At 28.6% G+C, this 15,908-nt stretch overlaps 2 protein-coding genes and 2 non-coding genes across 4 annotated transcripts; 2 read left to right on the top strand and 2 right to left on the bottom strand.

The window, feature by feature from the left end:
* The first annotated feature begins 2,916 nt into the window (after positions 1-2,916).
* Positions 2,917-4,381, top strand: LOC124941864 (inositol-tetrakisphosphate 1-kinase 1-like). The gene has a single exon (XM_047482224.1). The coding sequence runs from the start codon at positions 3,020-3,022 to the stop codon at positions 4,076-4,078; it is 1,059 nt and encodes a 352-aa protein (XP_047338180.1). The 5' UTR covers positions 2,917-3,019; the 3' UTR covers positions 4,079-4,381.
* Positions 4,382-6,762: 2,381 nt separating this feature from the next.
* Positions 6,763-6,834, bottom strand: TRNAE-UUC. Its single transcript has one exon. It is a non-coding gene; the product is annotated as a tRNA-Glu (tRNA).
* A 2,745-nt stretch (positions 6,835-9,579) lies between these two features.
* On the bottom strand, positions 9,580-10,844 carry LOC124942945 (transcription factor MYB20-like). The gene is made up of 2 exons (XM_047483515.1): positions 10,582-10,844; positions 9,580-10,228 (listed from the first exon to the last, which is right to left on the bottom strand). The coding sequence occupies exons 1-2, from the start codon at positions 10,842-10,844 to the stop codon at positions 9,580-9,582; spliced, it is 912 nt and encodes a 303-aa protein (XP_047339471.1).
* A 2,981-nt stretch (positions 10,845-13,825) lies between these two features.
* On the top strand, positions 13,826-13,897 carry TRNAE-UUC. Its single transcript has one exon. It is a non-coding gene; the product is annotated as a tRNA-Glu (tRNA).
* Positions 13,898-15,908: the final 2,011 nt, after the last annotated feature.

Here is a 15,908-nt window from a genome sequence, read left to right as displayed (position 1 = left end):
TCCGCCTTTATTTTTTTAAATTACGATTTGTATCTGACTTGGTATTCGACCATTATACGATCCGAAAACACCGGATCGGATCGACCAGCCGGATACCCGTCAATTTGATTTTTTTATTATATTTTTAATTTTTTTCATATGTTCCAGCCTCCAAGCCTTCAATGATTAATGACGATTTGAGCTCTAAAATTAGGTCCCCATATAAAGAGAACAGATTCACAAACAGATATAAAGGAAAACAAGAAGGAAAACGAAAGGAAGAGACATTTTTGTTTGGGTTTGTAATTATTATAAATATGTTATTTTATTTTTAAAAATCACCGGATCGACTTTGGGTATCATAATTTTTTTTTTACATGATCCAAAAATTCGATAAAAATATCGGATCAAATCGATATCTGAATCCGATCCATCGGATTTGGATATTTCCGGATCGGATCGGACGAATGAATCAGGTCTTTTGGATCAGATTTTTTGGCCACCCCTACTAGCGACAATAAAAGATGAATACTAACTCTAAGGTCTTGAGTTTGAGTTCGTCAAACGACAAGTTCTGCATCTAGTTAAATGATTAAGTGTATTTGCGGGCTACATACTTAATATGTTGTCCCATTTTATTTTTACATTTTCTAATATTCATTTTTGGAAAATTGGTGGAGTCGGACAATTGTTATTTTATTTTAAGAATCCATAAGCTCGATAATCGGTAAAATAATATGTTTGTATTCGTTTTCCTATTTTCCTATTTTTGTCTTAAAGAAAAAATAACTAAAGAAAAACCCCAATTACAGGTGTAAATTTTATTCTATCATTTTAGTGTCAAATATTATAATTAGTAACAAACAAAAAAAACTCACCTAATTTACTTTTGTTCTTGAACTTTCAGGTGAACTAATGAAACTCTGGACTATAATAAACATATAAGTCCTTTAAATTACTCAATAAGTACCTAAAACAAATTAACTAACTAAATGACATTTACTATTATATTAAATAAATTTAAAATTCTTATAAAATTATATAATATTTATTAGGTAAGGCAGGATATAAATATCTCTGACGTAACCAAGGTCAAGGGGTCAAATAAAATAATATTTATTATATGTGACTGCAGACTTTATCTCTAGTGTCAGAGGGCAAAAGTTTTGATATTTTAAATTAAGCTAGTGCCATAGACTTTTATTATTATTTCAATACATAAATAAATTGCAATAGTTTTTAATTTAAAACTACAAATAAAATTAAAACATTCAATGATTACTTGACCGTAGTTATCCACTCCCCTATAATATCATATAGTTTAATCAGTTGAATCTAAGTTAGGGTCGAAGTGGACTCAAGTTTATCTAAAAAAAAAAAAAAATTTAATTTAATTCATTCTTTGCTTTTTAATTCTAAAAAAAATTGACAAAATTAAATTCTTCATAATTTTTCCAGCTTTACAAGCTTCAATTCTATGATCTGTTCATGGAAATGAGGATTACCCCCACCAAATGTGAAATACATGAAAATATGTATAGGTTGTATAGGTGGTATATGTTTTATATTTGTTCAAATACATGACAAATATGTATAGGTGATTATTGATATAATATATATTTATTTTATTTTAATAAATTTGTCAATGAATCCAACCGAACAAACTGACAAACCAACAATTTAAAATTTAGTAAACCGACGTCTATAATCTGAATGTGCGACTAAACATAACCCCTCACATTTACACCCATTGGGATAAGATATGAGTGGTAGGATATCAATGGGTACCCATATACCCGATATTCGTGGTACGCGATACTCAAGTTCGGATATTTTAAATCGGGTTTAGGGTCGGGCATGAGGAGGGAGAGAATGTACCCAAATGAGGAGTATGCGAAATCCAACCGAAACCCGAAATCCGTTTATATTAATTTTAAAAATAAAAATACTTTGTTAATGAAATAAAATGTGATTTTTTACATGCCCAAATCATGACAAATATCATAATAAATACATTATTTATTTTTATCTTATTCACACTTTAATCAACTTTATTTTTGTAATATTCTCAATAATATTTTTTTTTATCTCTCATAAGTTATTACCATACTCTTTACTTTTCTTAATATAAAATAGTTATTTCTCTTTCTCATTTTTCAAAAAAAAACTCTTAAACATTCATTCTAAAGTTCTTCTTCAGTTATAGTAACAACAAATTGTTATTTTTTCAAGATCTACTAAATAGGTAAGTAATCGGTTATTATATGTCTTTTTTGTTTTCATCACTATTTTCAAAATTCTATTTATTTTTTTTATATCTTTACAATCATATAAATATTTAATCGAGTAATAGAGTACTCGATAAATCGATAATGGTCAATAAAAATATAGATACCCATAGGAAGTTGGGAGACACAGAAAATAGGATATACATTGTCATCCAATGAGTTGGCATCCAAATTTTATTAATGTAAATAAAAATAGAATAAAGTGACTTTAATTTGAATTAAAGAGAAAGTAATAATAATTAATTATATTTTTAAAATACATACTTGATAAAGTAGTAGACCAACAACTAATATTATTAATTAAATATATTTCAAAACAATTAATTTATTAAAAAAAAAAAACCATGCACCCATAAATTACGGACACCTGACCTACTAAACAGGTGTAATTATCCTGAAATAAAATCCAAACCGTCCATTATGAAATCCAACAGCCCTTATTAAGGGATGGGCTTAATGTGTACGCGTTAATCTGGTACAGCAAGAATCAGCATAATATCATTAGAATATGCCACGTGGGTCTCAAACCCATTCCTAATTAAAAATCTAACCATGGTTAATTTATCCAACCCTAACCCTAACCCTAGTCAAACTCTTATATATAAATCCATCCGCCCCCATTATATTTCTTCTTCTTTGTTCTTCATGCTTCATTCTGTTTATAATGAACTTTCGATTCTCTGTTTATATTACTGTTGAAAATTTGATTCAAAGATTCTTCTTCTTGTAGAAGAAGAAGAAGAAGATTATCAATGGCGGAACCTGTAAGGAGGAGATTCTCTATTGGATATGCACTCGCACCGAAGAAGAAGCAAAGTTTCATTCAAGATTCACTTGTGAATCTTGCTAAGGAGAAAGGAGTCGATCTAATTCAGATCGATAAGAAGAAGCCATTAGCAGATCAAGGACCGTTCGATTGTGTTCTTCATAAACTAACTGGAGACGAATGGTTACGGCAGTTGGATGATTATTCGTTAAAGAGCCCTAACGCATTGATTATTGATTCGCCTGAAGCTATTGAGAGGTTACATAATCGGATTTCAATGCTGGAGGTTGTTACGGAATTGAAAGTTGAGTCTGAAGAAGGTGTTTCGTTTGGAATACCTAAACAGAGTTTGATTTACGATTATGATACTCTGTTGGATCCAAATGCATGGGGGAATGGATTGACGTTTCCTGTAATTGCTAAACCTTTGGTTGCTGATGGAAGTGCAAAATCTCATAAAATGTCGCTGGTGTTTAACAGGGAGGGTTTGAGTAAGTTGAAACCACCGATTGTGTTGCAGGAATTTGTTAATCATGGTGGTGTTATATTTAAGGTTTATGTTGTTGGTGATTATGTAAAATGTGTGAGGAGGAAATCATTGCCGGATGTATTGGAGGAGAAAATGGCTAGTTTGGGGAATTACTTATCGTTTTCACAGGTATCAAATCTTGCTACTCATGAAAGAAACGAGCATAAATTTATAGAAACGATTGATTTGGAACATGCTGAAATGCCTCCATTGAGATTTATTACTGATATTGCTCGTGGATTGAGACAAGCTATGAAACTTCATCTCTTTAACTTTGATGTGATTAGGGATACTAGTATTGGTAATAGGTATCTTGTAATTGATATAAATTACTTCCCTGGTTATGCAAAGATGCCATCTTATGAATCAGTGTTATCAGATTTCTTTTGGGAAGTTTTAACTAAGAAAGAGGAGAAGGAAGTGATGAATACAAATATTGGAACTAGTGAATGCTGTGGGGATGATAATGCTGGTGATCTTGTTCTTGTATCAAAGGAGAATTCGTTTCAGGTCTGATTGGGAAGGGGAGGGGAAGAGGAGATGTGAGTATCAATCGAATTTCATAGAGGAAGGCGAAGAAGCTTGCGGGTTAATCATTGTTCCCAGAAGAAATGGTTAGTATAGTAGTAATAAGTAGGCGATTTCTTTCAGTTTTGCCTCCCAGGGGGAGGCATATCAATGGTGTTCTTCTTTATTATTACAGTGTACATTCCTAAGGTACTTTGATGATTGTACTTGCCATAATCGTTTCTTTGACCTGATGGATGGTTGAAAGTTTTCTTTGTTAAATCTCAAGTCTAATTTGTCATTTTTCTATCATGGTTTGCTACTACAAATCTTTCATCCTTCTGCAATTAAGTCATGATTTGTGTTTTAATGGTTTGAATAAGTAATTTGTGATAGGTTTAGGGGAGAGATTATATGTTTATTATATATACTGTTCTAATGAGATATACCCTTCTTTTTTCTTAAGAAACAGATTATCTGCATATATGTTAAAATTCCATTGTTTGAGCACAAACAAACCTAAAGAGTTTGATACATTTCTAGTCCTTAAATGTTCCAAATGAAAGTCAATAGCCTAACCAAAACCCATTACTCCCTTTTACATTTTTATTTAGTTTTTGTTGGGGGCAATGTTTTCCTTGTTTTAGACTGTGTTTTATATCATTCTCACCACTCTTTTGGTTTAGTGTCTCTTTCTGCACTTCCATTGTGTCATTTGGATTACAATTTGATTAAATCTGTTTTATGAGCTTCTCAAATCAATTGGATGAAGCTGAGAACACCTGTGCATGTTCATTGTGACTTTTAAAATTTAATTTGTAGAAAACATCTATTGTATGCATTTCGGATTGCAATAATATCCTGATATGTCTAGAATCCTCCATTTTCCAACTTCAATTGTGTTTTCTTGGTTTGATATTATCATATTTTTTGGTTGGGTGGCCAGAAACTAGTCAAACCTGTGCCAGCCTTTGTAAAAGCTGTTATTCTGTCACAATTATCATCACAATCACTAACTGTCATTCCAGAAAATTGTTTGCATTTGAGACTAAAGTTTTTGAATTAAAAAAGGCTAAAATTCTTTGCTTGGTTTGCTGAAGTTTGAGATCTTGTTTATTTTATTTCTTTGCTAAAGTTTGAAATTGGAAGGTGGACAGACAGGACAGGTCTTGTTGTTGGTGTTTGTTTGAGTTATTTAGCTCATGACTTGAATGTATTTCAGGGTGTCAATTCTTGTTCCTTATAATATGACAGGCCAGAACAGTTTAGTTGCTTGTTGTCATGTTTTGGTAAAGAATAGATAGATATATATGGGGTTCTTTTTGTGTCTTTCTTAAAAAACTGTTTTTATTTTTATTTTTTATATGGATTATGGGTTTCAAAATTTTTCCAATAATGCTAGGAGTAGAAGGATCAAATTGTGTGTAGGGTTGCATTTGGGAGTGTTTGTCTTAACTAACTGAGTTCGAAATAGTCTCGTTTCGAGTTCGGCTTGACTCGTTTTTTATTGACTTGGCTCGAGCTTAATTGAGCTTTTAATATTAAGCTCAAATTTGGCTCAATCATATAATATATATCATATAATATATGCTCGAATTTAAATATATTAAAAAAATATAATGGAAGAAAGAGTTTTTCAAAAATAACAATACTTCATTAATAAAATTGTTTTATTGAGATGATATATATTAAAGTATAATTATATTTTGATTTAATTTTCAAAAATTATATTTTTGTAATTAAATTAATATTAGTTTTGTTTATAAGAATTATGTAATATATAATTTTTTTAATTTATAAATACTATTTTGGTATATCTTAATATACCAAAATATTAAAAATCTCATACATTAACCGTTCCAATAATTTTGGTATCGATATCATTCCTTACTTTTTTGGTATACCAAAAAAATCGATATTCTGGATATATTGCGATAACGATGTTTTTGATATACCTATAATATCGATAATATTTCTCACTCTATTATATTTTATGTTATATTAAGTAATATAATATTTTTGTATAATGATTAACAAAAAAAAATTATATTGTCGGATATAATTATGTATTTTGTTAATATAAAGTCTATTCTAAAATATATATGATTAGGCTAAAAAAAAGTCGACGAGCCATGACGCGAGTCTTATCTAAGTTCGAATTTAGCTCAAATCTTAAACGAACTGGCTCGAGATCGATTCAAAATTGATTTTGACCGAACTCGAACCGAACTTTCACCGAGCGGCTCACGAGTGACTCGGCTCATTTACACCTTCTGACTCATTTACACCCTAGTATCTTCCTTAATGTTTTTGCTTAACTAAATATATAGCCAGCATGAGATTCAATCTCTTAATAGAATATAAATTCATTCATATAAAAAAAAAACATCAATTGTCCTTCTTGTGTTCATTTATAAAGTAAAGAAGCATCACCAAATGATCCGATTCATATTTTCATCAATGTCAATGGGTGATTTCACTTTTAATACAATAGCTCAACCATAACCATATTGAACAAATACAATACCTCTCCATCTGAACCATAACCATATTCTCCATGTGTGACTTCAACTTTCCTCACTTTATATCTGTATTTTGAAGAAAGAACTTTTATTTGTATTACTTTGAATTTCCATACACAATGTATTATTGATACATAATTTTGAGAATGAAAAAATGAAAATAAAAAAGTTTTCCGATGCCGGGAATCGAACCCGGGTCCCCTGGGTGAAAGCCAGATATCCTAACCGCTGGACGACATCGGATTTTGATTTATGTATAAAATAAAGTGTATTTATCCTTGAATATCATAATATATTTTAGTTTGTTTTTGTTTTATAACCCTCTTTTAAGTCTTTACAATTTTATTTTTTCTAGAATTTAGCTTTATCAGTCCATTCAATTGAAGTTAAAATTATATGTTTATCACTTAATATACACATTTTTTTTACTCATAATTATAAACCCATTTAATTTATAGTATTTTTAATTTGAATGAATTTGACATATTTAATCTTTTGATAACTTATTGGGGAAAATGGTATTATTTTTAAAATTATTGTAAACATTTTATTAATACAACTTTAAGATTAAAATAATTACAAATATGTATATGATAAATAACTAAATGTTTTTAGAGTCGACTTAAAAGATCAAAAGTCACGGGTTCGATTCAATCTGAAAGCGTTTTAAGTTTAAGCAGGAGACCATAATTATGGTGTCATGTTAGTTCTTCTTTAATTTCAATTTTTTTAAATTAAATGTTCTTATAAGACTATTTATATAGTTATATCTCAAACTTTAATTTAAAATGTTTTTAATTGAAGAATAAATATCTCATTGAAAGATTTTTTGGTGTGAAAAAGAGGATTAATGATTAATATGCTGAAATTTGTTTTTTATTTACATATAAATTTAGGCTTGGGATACATACTTTGCTCCATTTTTTCTCCTCAATTTAATTCTAGCCATTTATTTCTTTAACTATAACAATCAACTCACCTTGTTTTGATCACTCACCTAAGAACCTATTTGGAAATTTCATCCAAATAATTATATATATATATATTGTTTTAATTTAGGTACTTTAGTGGGTTAATGTTTTTTTTTTTGTTTTGTTTTATGTCACTTCCATGAATAGTCAAATATATTTATACATATGGATCTCAAACAAATAATTTTTAAAATAAATGTTATGATAATAATCACAAATGATTTCCACACATTGAGGTTTATTTTTTAAAAGTTTCTTATCTTGATTTTGTATTTTATTCAACTTTTTGTCTTGGGGTTGGATGGGGAAAATCATGTAGTAAATGTGAAAGTGAGTGCTAGGGAGTTGGCAGAAGATTGTTGGGGTTGGAGAGAAAATTAATTTTTGCTTTTACTTTTATAAATTTTTAAAGGGTAAATCTCATCTCAAATTAACAAAACAATCATATTGTTTTCTTGAAATATTAATAAAATAAATAAATGATTATTCCAAGAATTTGAACCAAAATTATTAATTCTAGGTTGTATTAAATTTCTAGTTTTAAAGATTTATGCCCACTCATTACCTCTTGCTAAACATGCCTAAAAGATAAAATCATATACCTTTTAATTTAAAAACTTACATGATTTTTTCTCTAATTTAAATAAATCATTTTTAGTGGAAATAAAACTGAGGATAAAAACAAATGTTATCAATAAGCTTGAAAAACATTAAAAATGACGCAAAATAAAATTTTAACTTAATTAGTAATAAGTTAGCTTAATTTTTTAAGCTAATATATTAGTCCCACGAGGTTAAGACTAAAATTAAATATTAATTTATTAAAAAAATATTGTTTTAGTTGAACTAATTGATAGATTTGTTTTCTAATTTCCTTCCCCCGAATATATCATTTGGCTATGTTTTTGCATATAAAAAATTATATCAATCCAGGTGTGACATATTAGTGTACCTAGAATTGATATCATTTGCCTTAATTTCCGACAGCAATTTAGTAGTTGTAAATATATAATTTAAATAATTAAATGATGAAAAAAAACAAAAATAAGACTTTGTAGAGGTAAAATTAACCAAATCGTCTAAATTGAGTTGAACTGAAATAAACTACACTATTAAATTGTAAAAAATGATTCGTTTAGTACCGTAAAACTGACCGATTATGATTAATAGTTATCACTTATAATTTATAAATATATATTTTTCAACTATAATATATCCATATTTATTATTTAATTTTAATGATATATAGTTGTTATAAGATTTTTAAACACAAATTATATATATAATCTTATTATTTATTAATAATTTTGGAACTGATTGAACCCGACTAAACTAATCGAATTAATTTCTAATTGATTAAATTGAACCGACCAATAAACTGAAATCGACGGTTTGAAATCCAACTTCAACAGTTTTGTTGTGCATATTGGTGTACAAGTCAATCGAAACGAACCAATTACCCTCATAGATTCTATAGTACTTTCCCTACAAAGAACTCGTTTAGCTCAATATTTTAGCGGAAAACTCATGACTATAAGATCGTGAGTTCAAGACTTGGTTAACATTTTTAAAGAAAAAATCCAAACAAACATTGATTTTGGAGAATCAATGTAGGCCATACATAATTGAGATGTATGAGTCATTGTCTCTCCTGTAGCTTTAGCTTGTTGAAGTTTGCTAAAAACTAACTCATTTTATATTATTATCTAAACAACTGCTCTACACTTATTAGTCTCAACTAATCTTATCTACTAATATTGATTCTTCTTTGGAAAATAAAACATTGCAAATTGAATTCATTTTTTTGACTTATAACATCTCCAACTTGTCTCAATGTGTCACTAAAATGTACAAATGTTTTATTATTATTATTATTATTATCAATCAACACCAAATCACATATAAACAAACATATTTGAACATCTTAATTAGTTTATATTCCTACATACCTCTAACTAAAATACTTTAAAATGAACAATTACAAAAACTAATTAGCTCCCATGTTGGAGACATAATCCTAGGGAAATATTATTTCTTTGTTACATAACTTGTCGAACTCCGAATAAGACCAAACATTGTCTAAAGGAAAATAGTCGAATGGTAATTGGTTGTTCCCCGTTTGATCCATTGAGGTTTCAACTAACGGTGGCAGTGAATTTTCATTGTGAGGCATCGGAATTTGGATATTGTCGTGTTGAGCATATCCGACATCTGATTTTGTTGAAGGGTCGACGGATGAGTTGTAGAAAAACGGAGTGTTATGGTCCAAATTGGGGAGTTGAAGGCTAGGTTGCGAAATCGTATTGTAGAGATTTCCTCCTTCAAAATATGAACTACTCTTTAGGTCACACAAAAGATTATTCCCATTCATAACTTGGTAGGGCATTATGGTTTGCATAAGTTTTGCGTTTGCTAGATGAGCTAATGACAAGTTAGCTTGTGGCATAAAACCATTGTCTTGACCCAATAACTTCATTAGGTTGGTAAAGTTTTGAACGTGTAGCATTCTGTTAAGGTCTTCAAGGAAATTGACTTTTGGTGGTAGTGGCTCGTGGGTCTTCGGATCAATACCCATTTTGAGAAGCTTCTTTCCGAGGTGTGTGTTCCAGTAGTTTTTTATCTCGTTATCAGTTCGTCCTGGAAGATGGGTGGCGATCCTCGACCATCTGAAAATTAATACATATGAGATTTTTTAATCAAAATATTCTCTATAATCAATAGAAAGTTAACTTAATTTGTTTTGTCAATGTTGTTTGATCGTTTCACTTGTGATTATACAATTTTATATAGCGTTTTTATAGATTAATAAAAATATTATACCCTTTATTAAAAACTCTAACATTGAAATACACAACATATAATACAAACTAAACATGTTCTAAGTAAGTTTTTATTTTTCATGTTCTAAGCAAGTTGACATCACGAGGAGAAGAAATTAAACCATTTTAAGATTGAAACAAAATATCATAAAACTGATCAACCATGGCTAACTTAAGTAGATCATGTTTACGTTTCTTACTTGTTTCCAAGAAGGGAGTGGAGTTTGATGATGAGTTGTTCCTCTTCATCGGAGAAATTCCCTCTTTTGATGTCTGGACGAAGATAGTTATTCCATCGTAATCTGCAACTCTTTCCGCACCTGTTGAGGCCTGCATGTTTCGGAAGTGCCCTCCAACTGGCATGGCCGTTCTTCTCGATGTAATTCACAAGTATTGCATCTTCTTCTTCTGACCATGGCCCTTTCTTCAAACCAATCTCATCACAACATGGGGATCTTCCCATTTTTGCATAGACTAATGGGAAAAGAAAGAAAGATTAGATGACTATAGCAATAATTTGTTGAATACTTAAATTTTGAGGAAAGGTTGATAATGGTTATATAGGGGATATTGTAAAGGATACATTAGGTGTATAGCCAATAAAATATTAAAAGAGAAGAAGAAAACGATGGTTGCATGGTTCAATTTCATATTTCCTTGTCTTCTTCTTCTTGTTTTATAACAAATAAAACATATATTATGAATCACCAGTCACCACCCATGTCACATAGTTTTATTTTATTTTTTGTTTTATCAAATTGAAATCCTTTTTGAATAAACAATAGTCAACGTGAATGTCACAATTTTCTATTAGAGAAATCAATAAAATAAAATGTATAATACGTGTCGTCATAGCATTGTTGAGAGACTCAATGTGAAAAACAGAAAATATAAACAGATTCTCTAATACGTTATATAAAGAACAAAAATAAAGACGAAAAGTTTTGGTAGTAAAAAATGGTATCTAGACCAGGATCATGCCAATTGTGTTGAGAAAAAGTTAGAAAAACTTAAAACATCTTTTGTTTGATAGTCCTATCATTTAAAATTTTCCCTAAAACTGAAATTCAATCAATTCAAGATCATGATTTTTTTTTTTTTATAATATCTTGTTTATTCACATAGATAAGTTTAATATTAAAAAAACAATATGTTGAGCTCAAAAGTATACACAATACTATGTTATAAATAACCCAAAAATAAAGTACAATAAAACAAATTCACTATAAAAATAATGTTTGATCCTTAGCATGTATTTGAGCATACTTCCTTTAAAATATTCTCACCTTGTTTGTATTTCATATCTTAATGGAATTAGTACGTGAATTATTATCACCGAAATGTTGTGAAATCTACTATAGAAAATAGATAAAAGGAAGACAATGAAAACTCGGGAATTGTTTATCAAAATATATACAACGGAATTTGAAATTGTGATTGATCGTAAAATTATGAAATTTGTTACATGTTATGCCTTGAATACCAATAAGTTAGAACCAAATCATATAAAACTCAAGAATACATAAAAAAAATAAAAAATAAAAATGTTAGCTACTAATCTTATAAAATATCATTTTTTTCCTTCTTTTTTTAGAAAGTTAGAATGCGTGTAATAGATGTCATTTTCTTGTGCTTGTGTCATGATCTTCTCAATTTTAGCCCACATAACAAGCAAATGAAAGTTGTCCATCAACCATTATAGATCTTGAGGTCATAATTTAGGGGAAATTACATAGTCATGTAGGGATTAGGTGATGTTCATGTCATAATATGAAAATATTGGGTCAAATTGCTGACTAATACATATCTTCATGTATGGAAGAACAAATCTTTATTTTAGTTTTAATTTGAAATTGTATGTGTTTAATAAAAAAGAACTAGTGGAACAAAAAAAGAATGTTTAAACTTCAGTCCACAACAAATTTTAATTTAAGATAAAACAATGGGGATATTCGAATATTTTGTCACACATTGTGTCTACAATTAAGTAACCCATTTTAAAATCAATTGTATTTTATTAATTTGTTGATGCAAAACAAACATTAACCTTGATATAAGGAAAAACATTATCCAAAATTCTCAAGAAAATCTTTAAATAACTCTGCTTAGAATGAAAAACAATCAAATACTTAGTTACTACAATGGAGTTAAATCATTTCTTTAATTGGTAAGAAAATAGTTAATCATTTATTCTATCAAATTGAAACGTTTAATCTATGAAGGGGTTCGGGTGACTTCAGTAAAATTGTGACACCAGCCTCTAATGTCTTTAATTTTTTTAGTTTATTTTATTATTTTTTATTTAATTATTAAAAAAATACAAAACTAACATTTATCCATCATTTTATCAATAATTTTCTCGTTATTTTTTTAAGCCTGCCACGACTCAAATTTCTGATGGTCATGAATGAACCTTATAAGAAAATCATTTTCTTTTCCTTTCATTTTGTAATTATTAGAAAACGTGTAAAAACAAAATAGAACAAATAACAAAAGTCAAAGGAAGAAGGTGTAAGAAAGAAAAATATTTAAAATGTCACAAGGGTTGAAATGAATCGTAATTAAAACTTGGAAACGGATAAATACAGTAAATAAAATAGTAGGCAACCGTCACTTTAGACCCTAGTAAAGAAAATATTAATTAAATAAGGATGTACAAATTTTATTTAAAGATTACTATCAAAGACTACAACAAAATTTTATGGTAAAGACATTTACTTGTAGGCTTTTGAATCTTTTTTACTTCTAGTAAACAACTTATATAATAGAATTATATGCTGTTTCATTAACAAATTAAGAATGCACAAGTGAATTGATATTAAATATGACAATTTAAAATTGCCCTCCGAAAATTGAACGAATTCTCCTGTTTGGAACAATTTTTCTCGAAACCGAACGGGAATTGAGCGAGAATGGTATTTGTGTCCCCCACCCCGCTCCAATATCACCCTGATTCCGCCTCGAACAATATAAACATAATTAAATATATTAAATCACTAATATATTTATTTATTCATTATATTTTATAAGAGTGGTAAGTTTATTTTTTTATAATAATATAAATTTTTAATATATTATACTATATATTTTATTTAAAATTTGTTTATAATTTTTTTTATAAATATTTTATTAACGTTGTCTCGTAGGATTTCCAAAACCAAACAGAACTGGAATGATAAATTCATTCCCGCTCCCGAACGACCTCATTGCCATCCAAGTTGACATAGTCTCTTAAATTAATTACCATTACCTTTAACTAGTTAGTTGGTGAAACATAAAACTTGAATAAAATCCAATTTTAAAACTTATGTTTGTATTTTGTATTTCTAATGTTTAATTTTGTATTAATGATATTGTATTTTGAATTAAGCCTTAGATTGATTTTGATTACATTTAATAAGGAATAATTGATATTTGGTTATCACCCAAGGTTATAAATAAAGATCCGATGTCGTCCAGCGGTTAGGATATCTGGCTTTCACCCAGGGGACCCGGGTTCGATTCCCGGCATCGGAATTATTTTTATCATCATTTTTATCATCGATCTAGTGGGTTCGCTAGTGAGTTTTAAGCAAGTGTCAAAATTCTAATATTATTTTTGTTGAAAAAAGTTTTAAGAATAAAAATTTCATCTAAGATCTCATTCTTTGAATATAAAGAAAGATCTCATGTCGTCTAGCGATTAGAATATACACTTTCACACAAAGACTCAAGTTCGTTTCCAGAATAAAAATTATATCATCGATCTAATGAACCACTAGAGAGTTCTATTATGATTTTTGTTGGGAAGTTTTAAGAATAAAAGATTTTATCTAAGATTCCGTTTTTTGAATGTAAAGAAAGATTCGATGTCGTCCAGCGGTTAGGATATCGGGCTTTCACTCAAGTGACCTGGTTCGATTTCCGACATCATATATATTTTTATCATCGATCTAGTGATTTCGTTAGAGAGTTTTAACAAGTGTCAAAGTTCTAATATTATTTTGGTTGAAAAAAGTTTTAAGAATAAAATATTTCATCTAAAATCTCATTCTTGGATATAAAGATATCCAAAGAAAGATCTGATATCCTCCAACAGTTATGTATAATCTAGGGGACCTGGTTCGTTTCCAGAATCAGAATTATTTTTTATCATTATCTAGTGGTTTCACTAGAGAGTTCTATTAAAGGAAATCTAAGATCTCATTTTTTGGATGTAAATAAAGATCTGATGTCGTCCAGCGGTTAGGATATCTGGTTTTCACCCAGGAGACCTGGGTTTGATTTCATTTAAGATCTCCTTCTTTGTATATAAAGAAAGATCTGATGTCCAATTAGGATGTACAGCTTTCACCTATGGGACGCATTTTCGTTTCCAGAATCAGAATTATTTTTATCATCGATTTAGTGGTTTCGCTAGAGATATGAGATATTTGGTTTTCACCCAAGGGTCCTGAGTTCGATTCTCGTTATCATAATTATTTTTATCAAACGGTCTAGTGGTTTTCCTAAGAGTTCAAAGCAATTATAACCGTAACTAGAGAGTTCTAATATGATTTTTGTTGAGAGAAGATTTGTGATGCAAAATTTTTAATCCAATATCTCATTTTTTGGATGAAACGTTTCTTTGGAGTCTTTGATTAAGTATTAGTTTTTGAGTAGTTGTTGAGAAATTCAAATTGAGACGACTTTTATGTCATTTCTACATATTTGAGTTTTCATCTCGATTATTTTTCTTGTATACTGTATAGTTGGAGAAAAATCGTCAAATTTTTAATGATCTTAGTCGTTCGTTGCATATTAATTATAATGTTATTATTATGATGTTTTCTTATATTCGTTCTAAAAATGCAGTGGTGGTGTCGATCGGGAGTTAATCGTTCATTTGAGAATTTACGAATTCGATAACATGTTAAGTTAACTAACACATTTATATTTCTTATTTTTATGTTTTGTGATTTTTTTTTATATCATAGTTTGTTTTTATGCGTAAATTATTATTATTTTTTTTATTTATGTATATATATATATAAATCCATTTTATAAAAAAATATGACTTTAATAATAAAATCATAGTTGAATAAGATCTAAGATGTTAACCATGACAACTTAAATAATTTTGTCACTTAATTTTATTTATTTATTTATTTAAGATATTAGTACAATTCAAAGTAATTCTTCTTCAACTTAAATAATTATTTTCTTTATTTGTATAAAAACATACTCTAAGAGAAAGTACTTAAGGTCATTACAAAAATATATTTGAATTGAACTCATTGGTTACTCTTTTTCTTCATTGTAATTAATCCTTTATAATTTGTATTTAAGCTTTGTTTGACTATTAACAAATTATTATTATGGACTTTTCAACTATTCCATTAGTCAAGTAACAGATATTAATGCTTAGTTTTATATCAATTGGACTATATATATGCACATATGGTCTCTGGATTCCAATTAATAATTAATATTAATATATCAATCTTTTTAATTAACTAATTATATGAGTAATTACTTATCTTGGGTTTATTTTCTTGTTTGGTATAGT

Source organism: Impatiens glandulifera, chromosome 6 (genome assembly GCF_907164915.1).
Source record: "Impatiens glandulifera chromosome 6, dImpGla2.1, whole genome shotgun sequence".
Taxonomy (NCBI): domain Eukaryota; kingdom Viridiplantae; phylum Streptophyta; class Magnoliopsida; order Ericales; family Balsaminaceae; genus Impatiens; species Impatiens glandulifera.
This window is presented reverse-complemented; position numbering and strand designations above follow the sequence as displayed.

Bases quoted from the DNA above. Each gene is read 5' to 3' on its own strand.
- LOC124942945 (XM_047483515.1), bottom strand. From the start codon at position 10,844: ATGGGAAGATCCCCATGTTGTGATGAGATTGGTTTGAAGAAAGGGCCA. The intron at 10,229-10,581 runs GTAAGAAACGTA...ATTAATTTTCAG, and splicing joins CACTCCCTTCTTGGAAACAA to ATGGTCGAGGATCGCCACCC.
- LOC124941864 (XM_047482224.1), top strand. From the start codon at position 3,020: ATGGCGGAACCTGTAAGGAGGAGATTCTCTATTGGATATGCACTCGCA.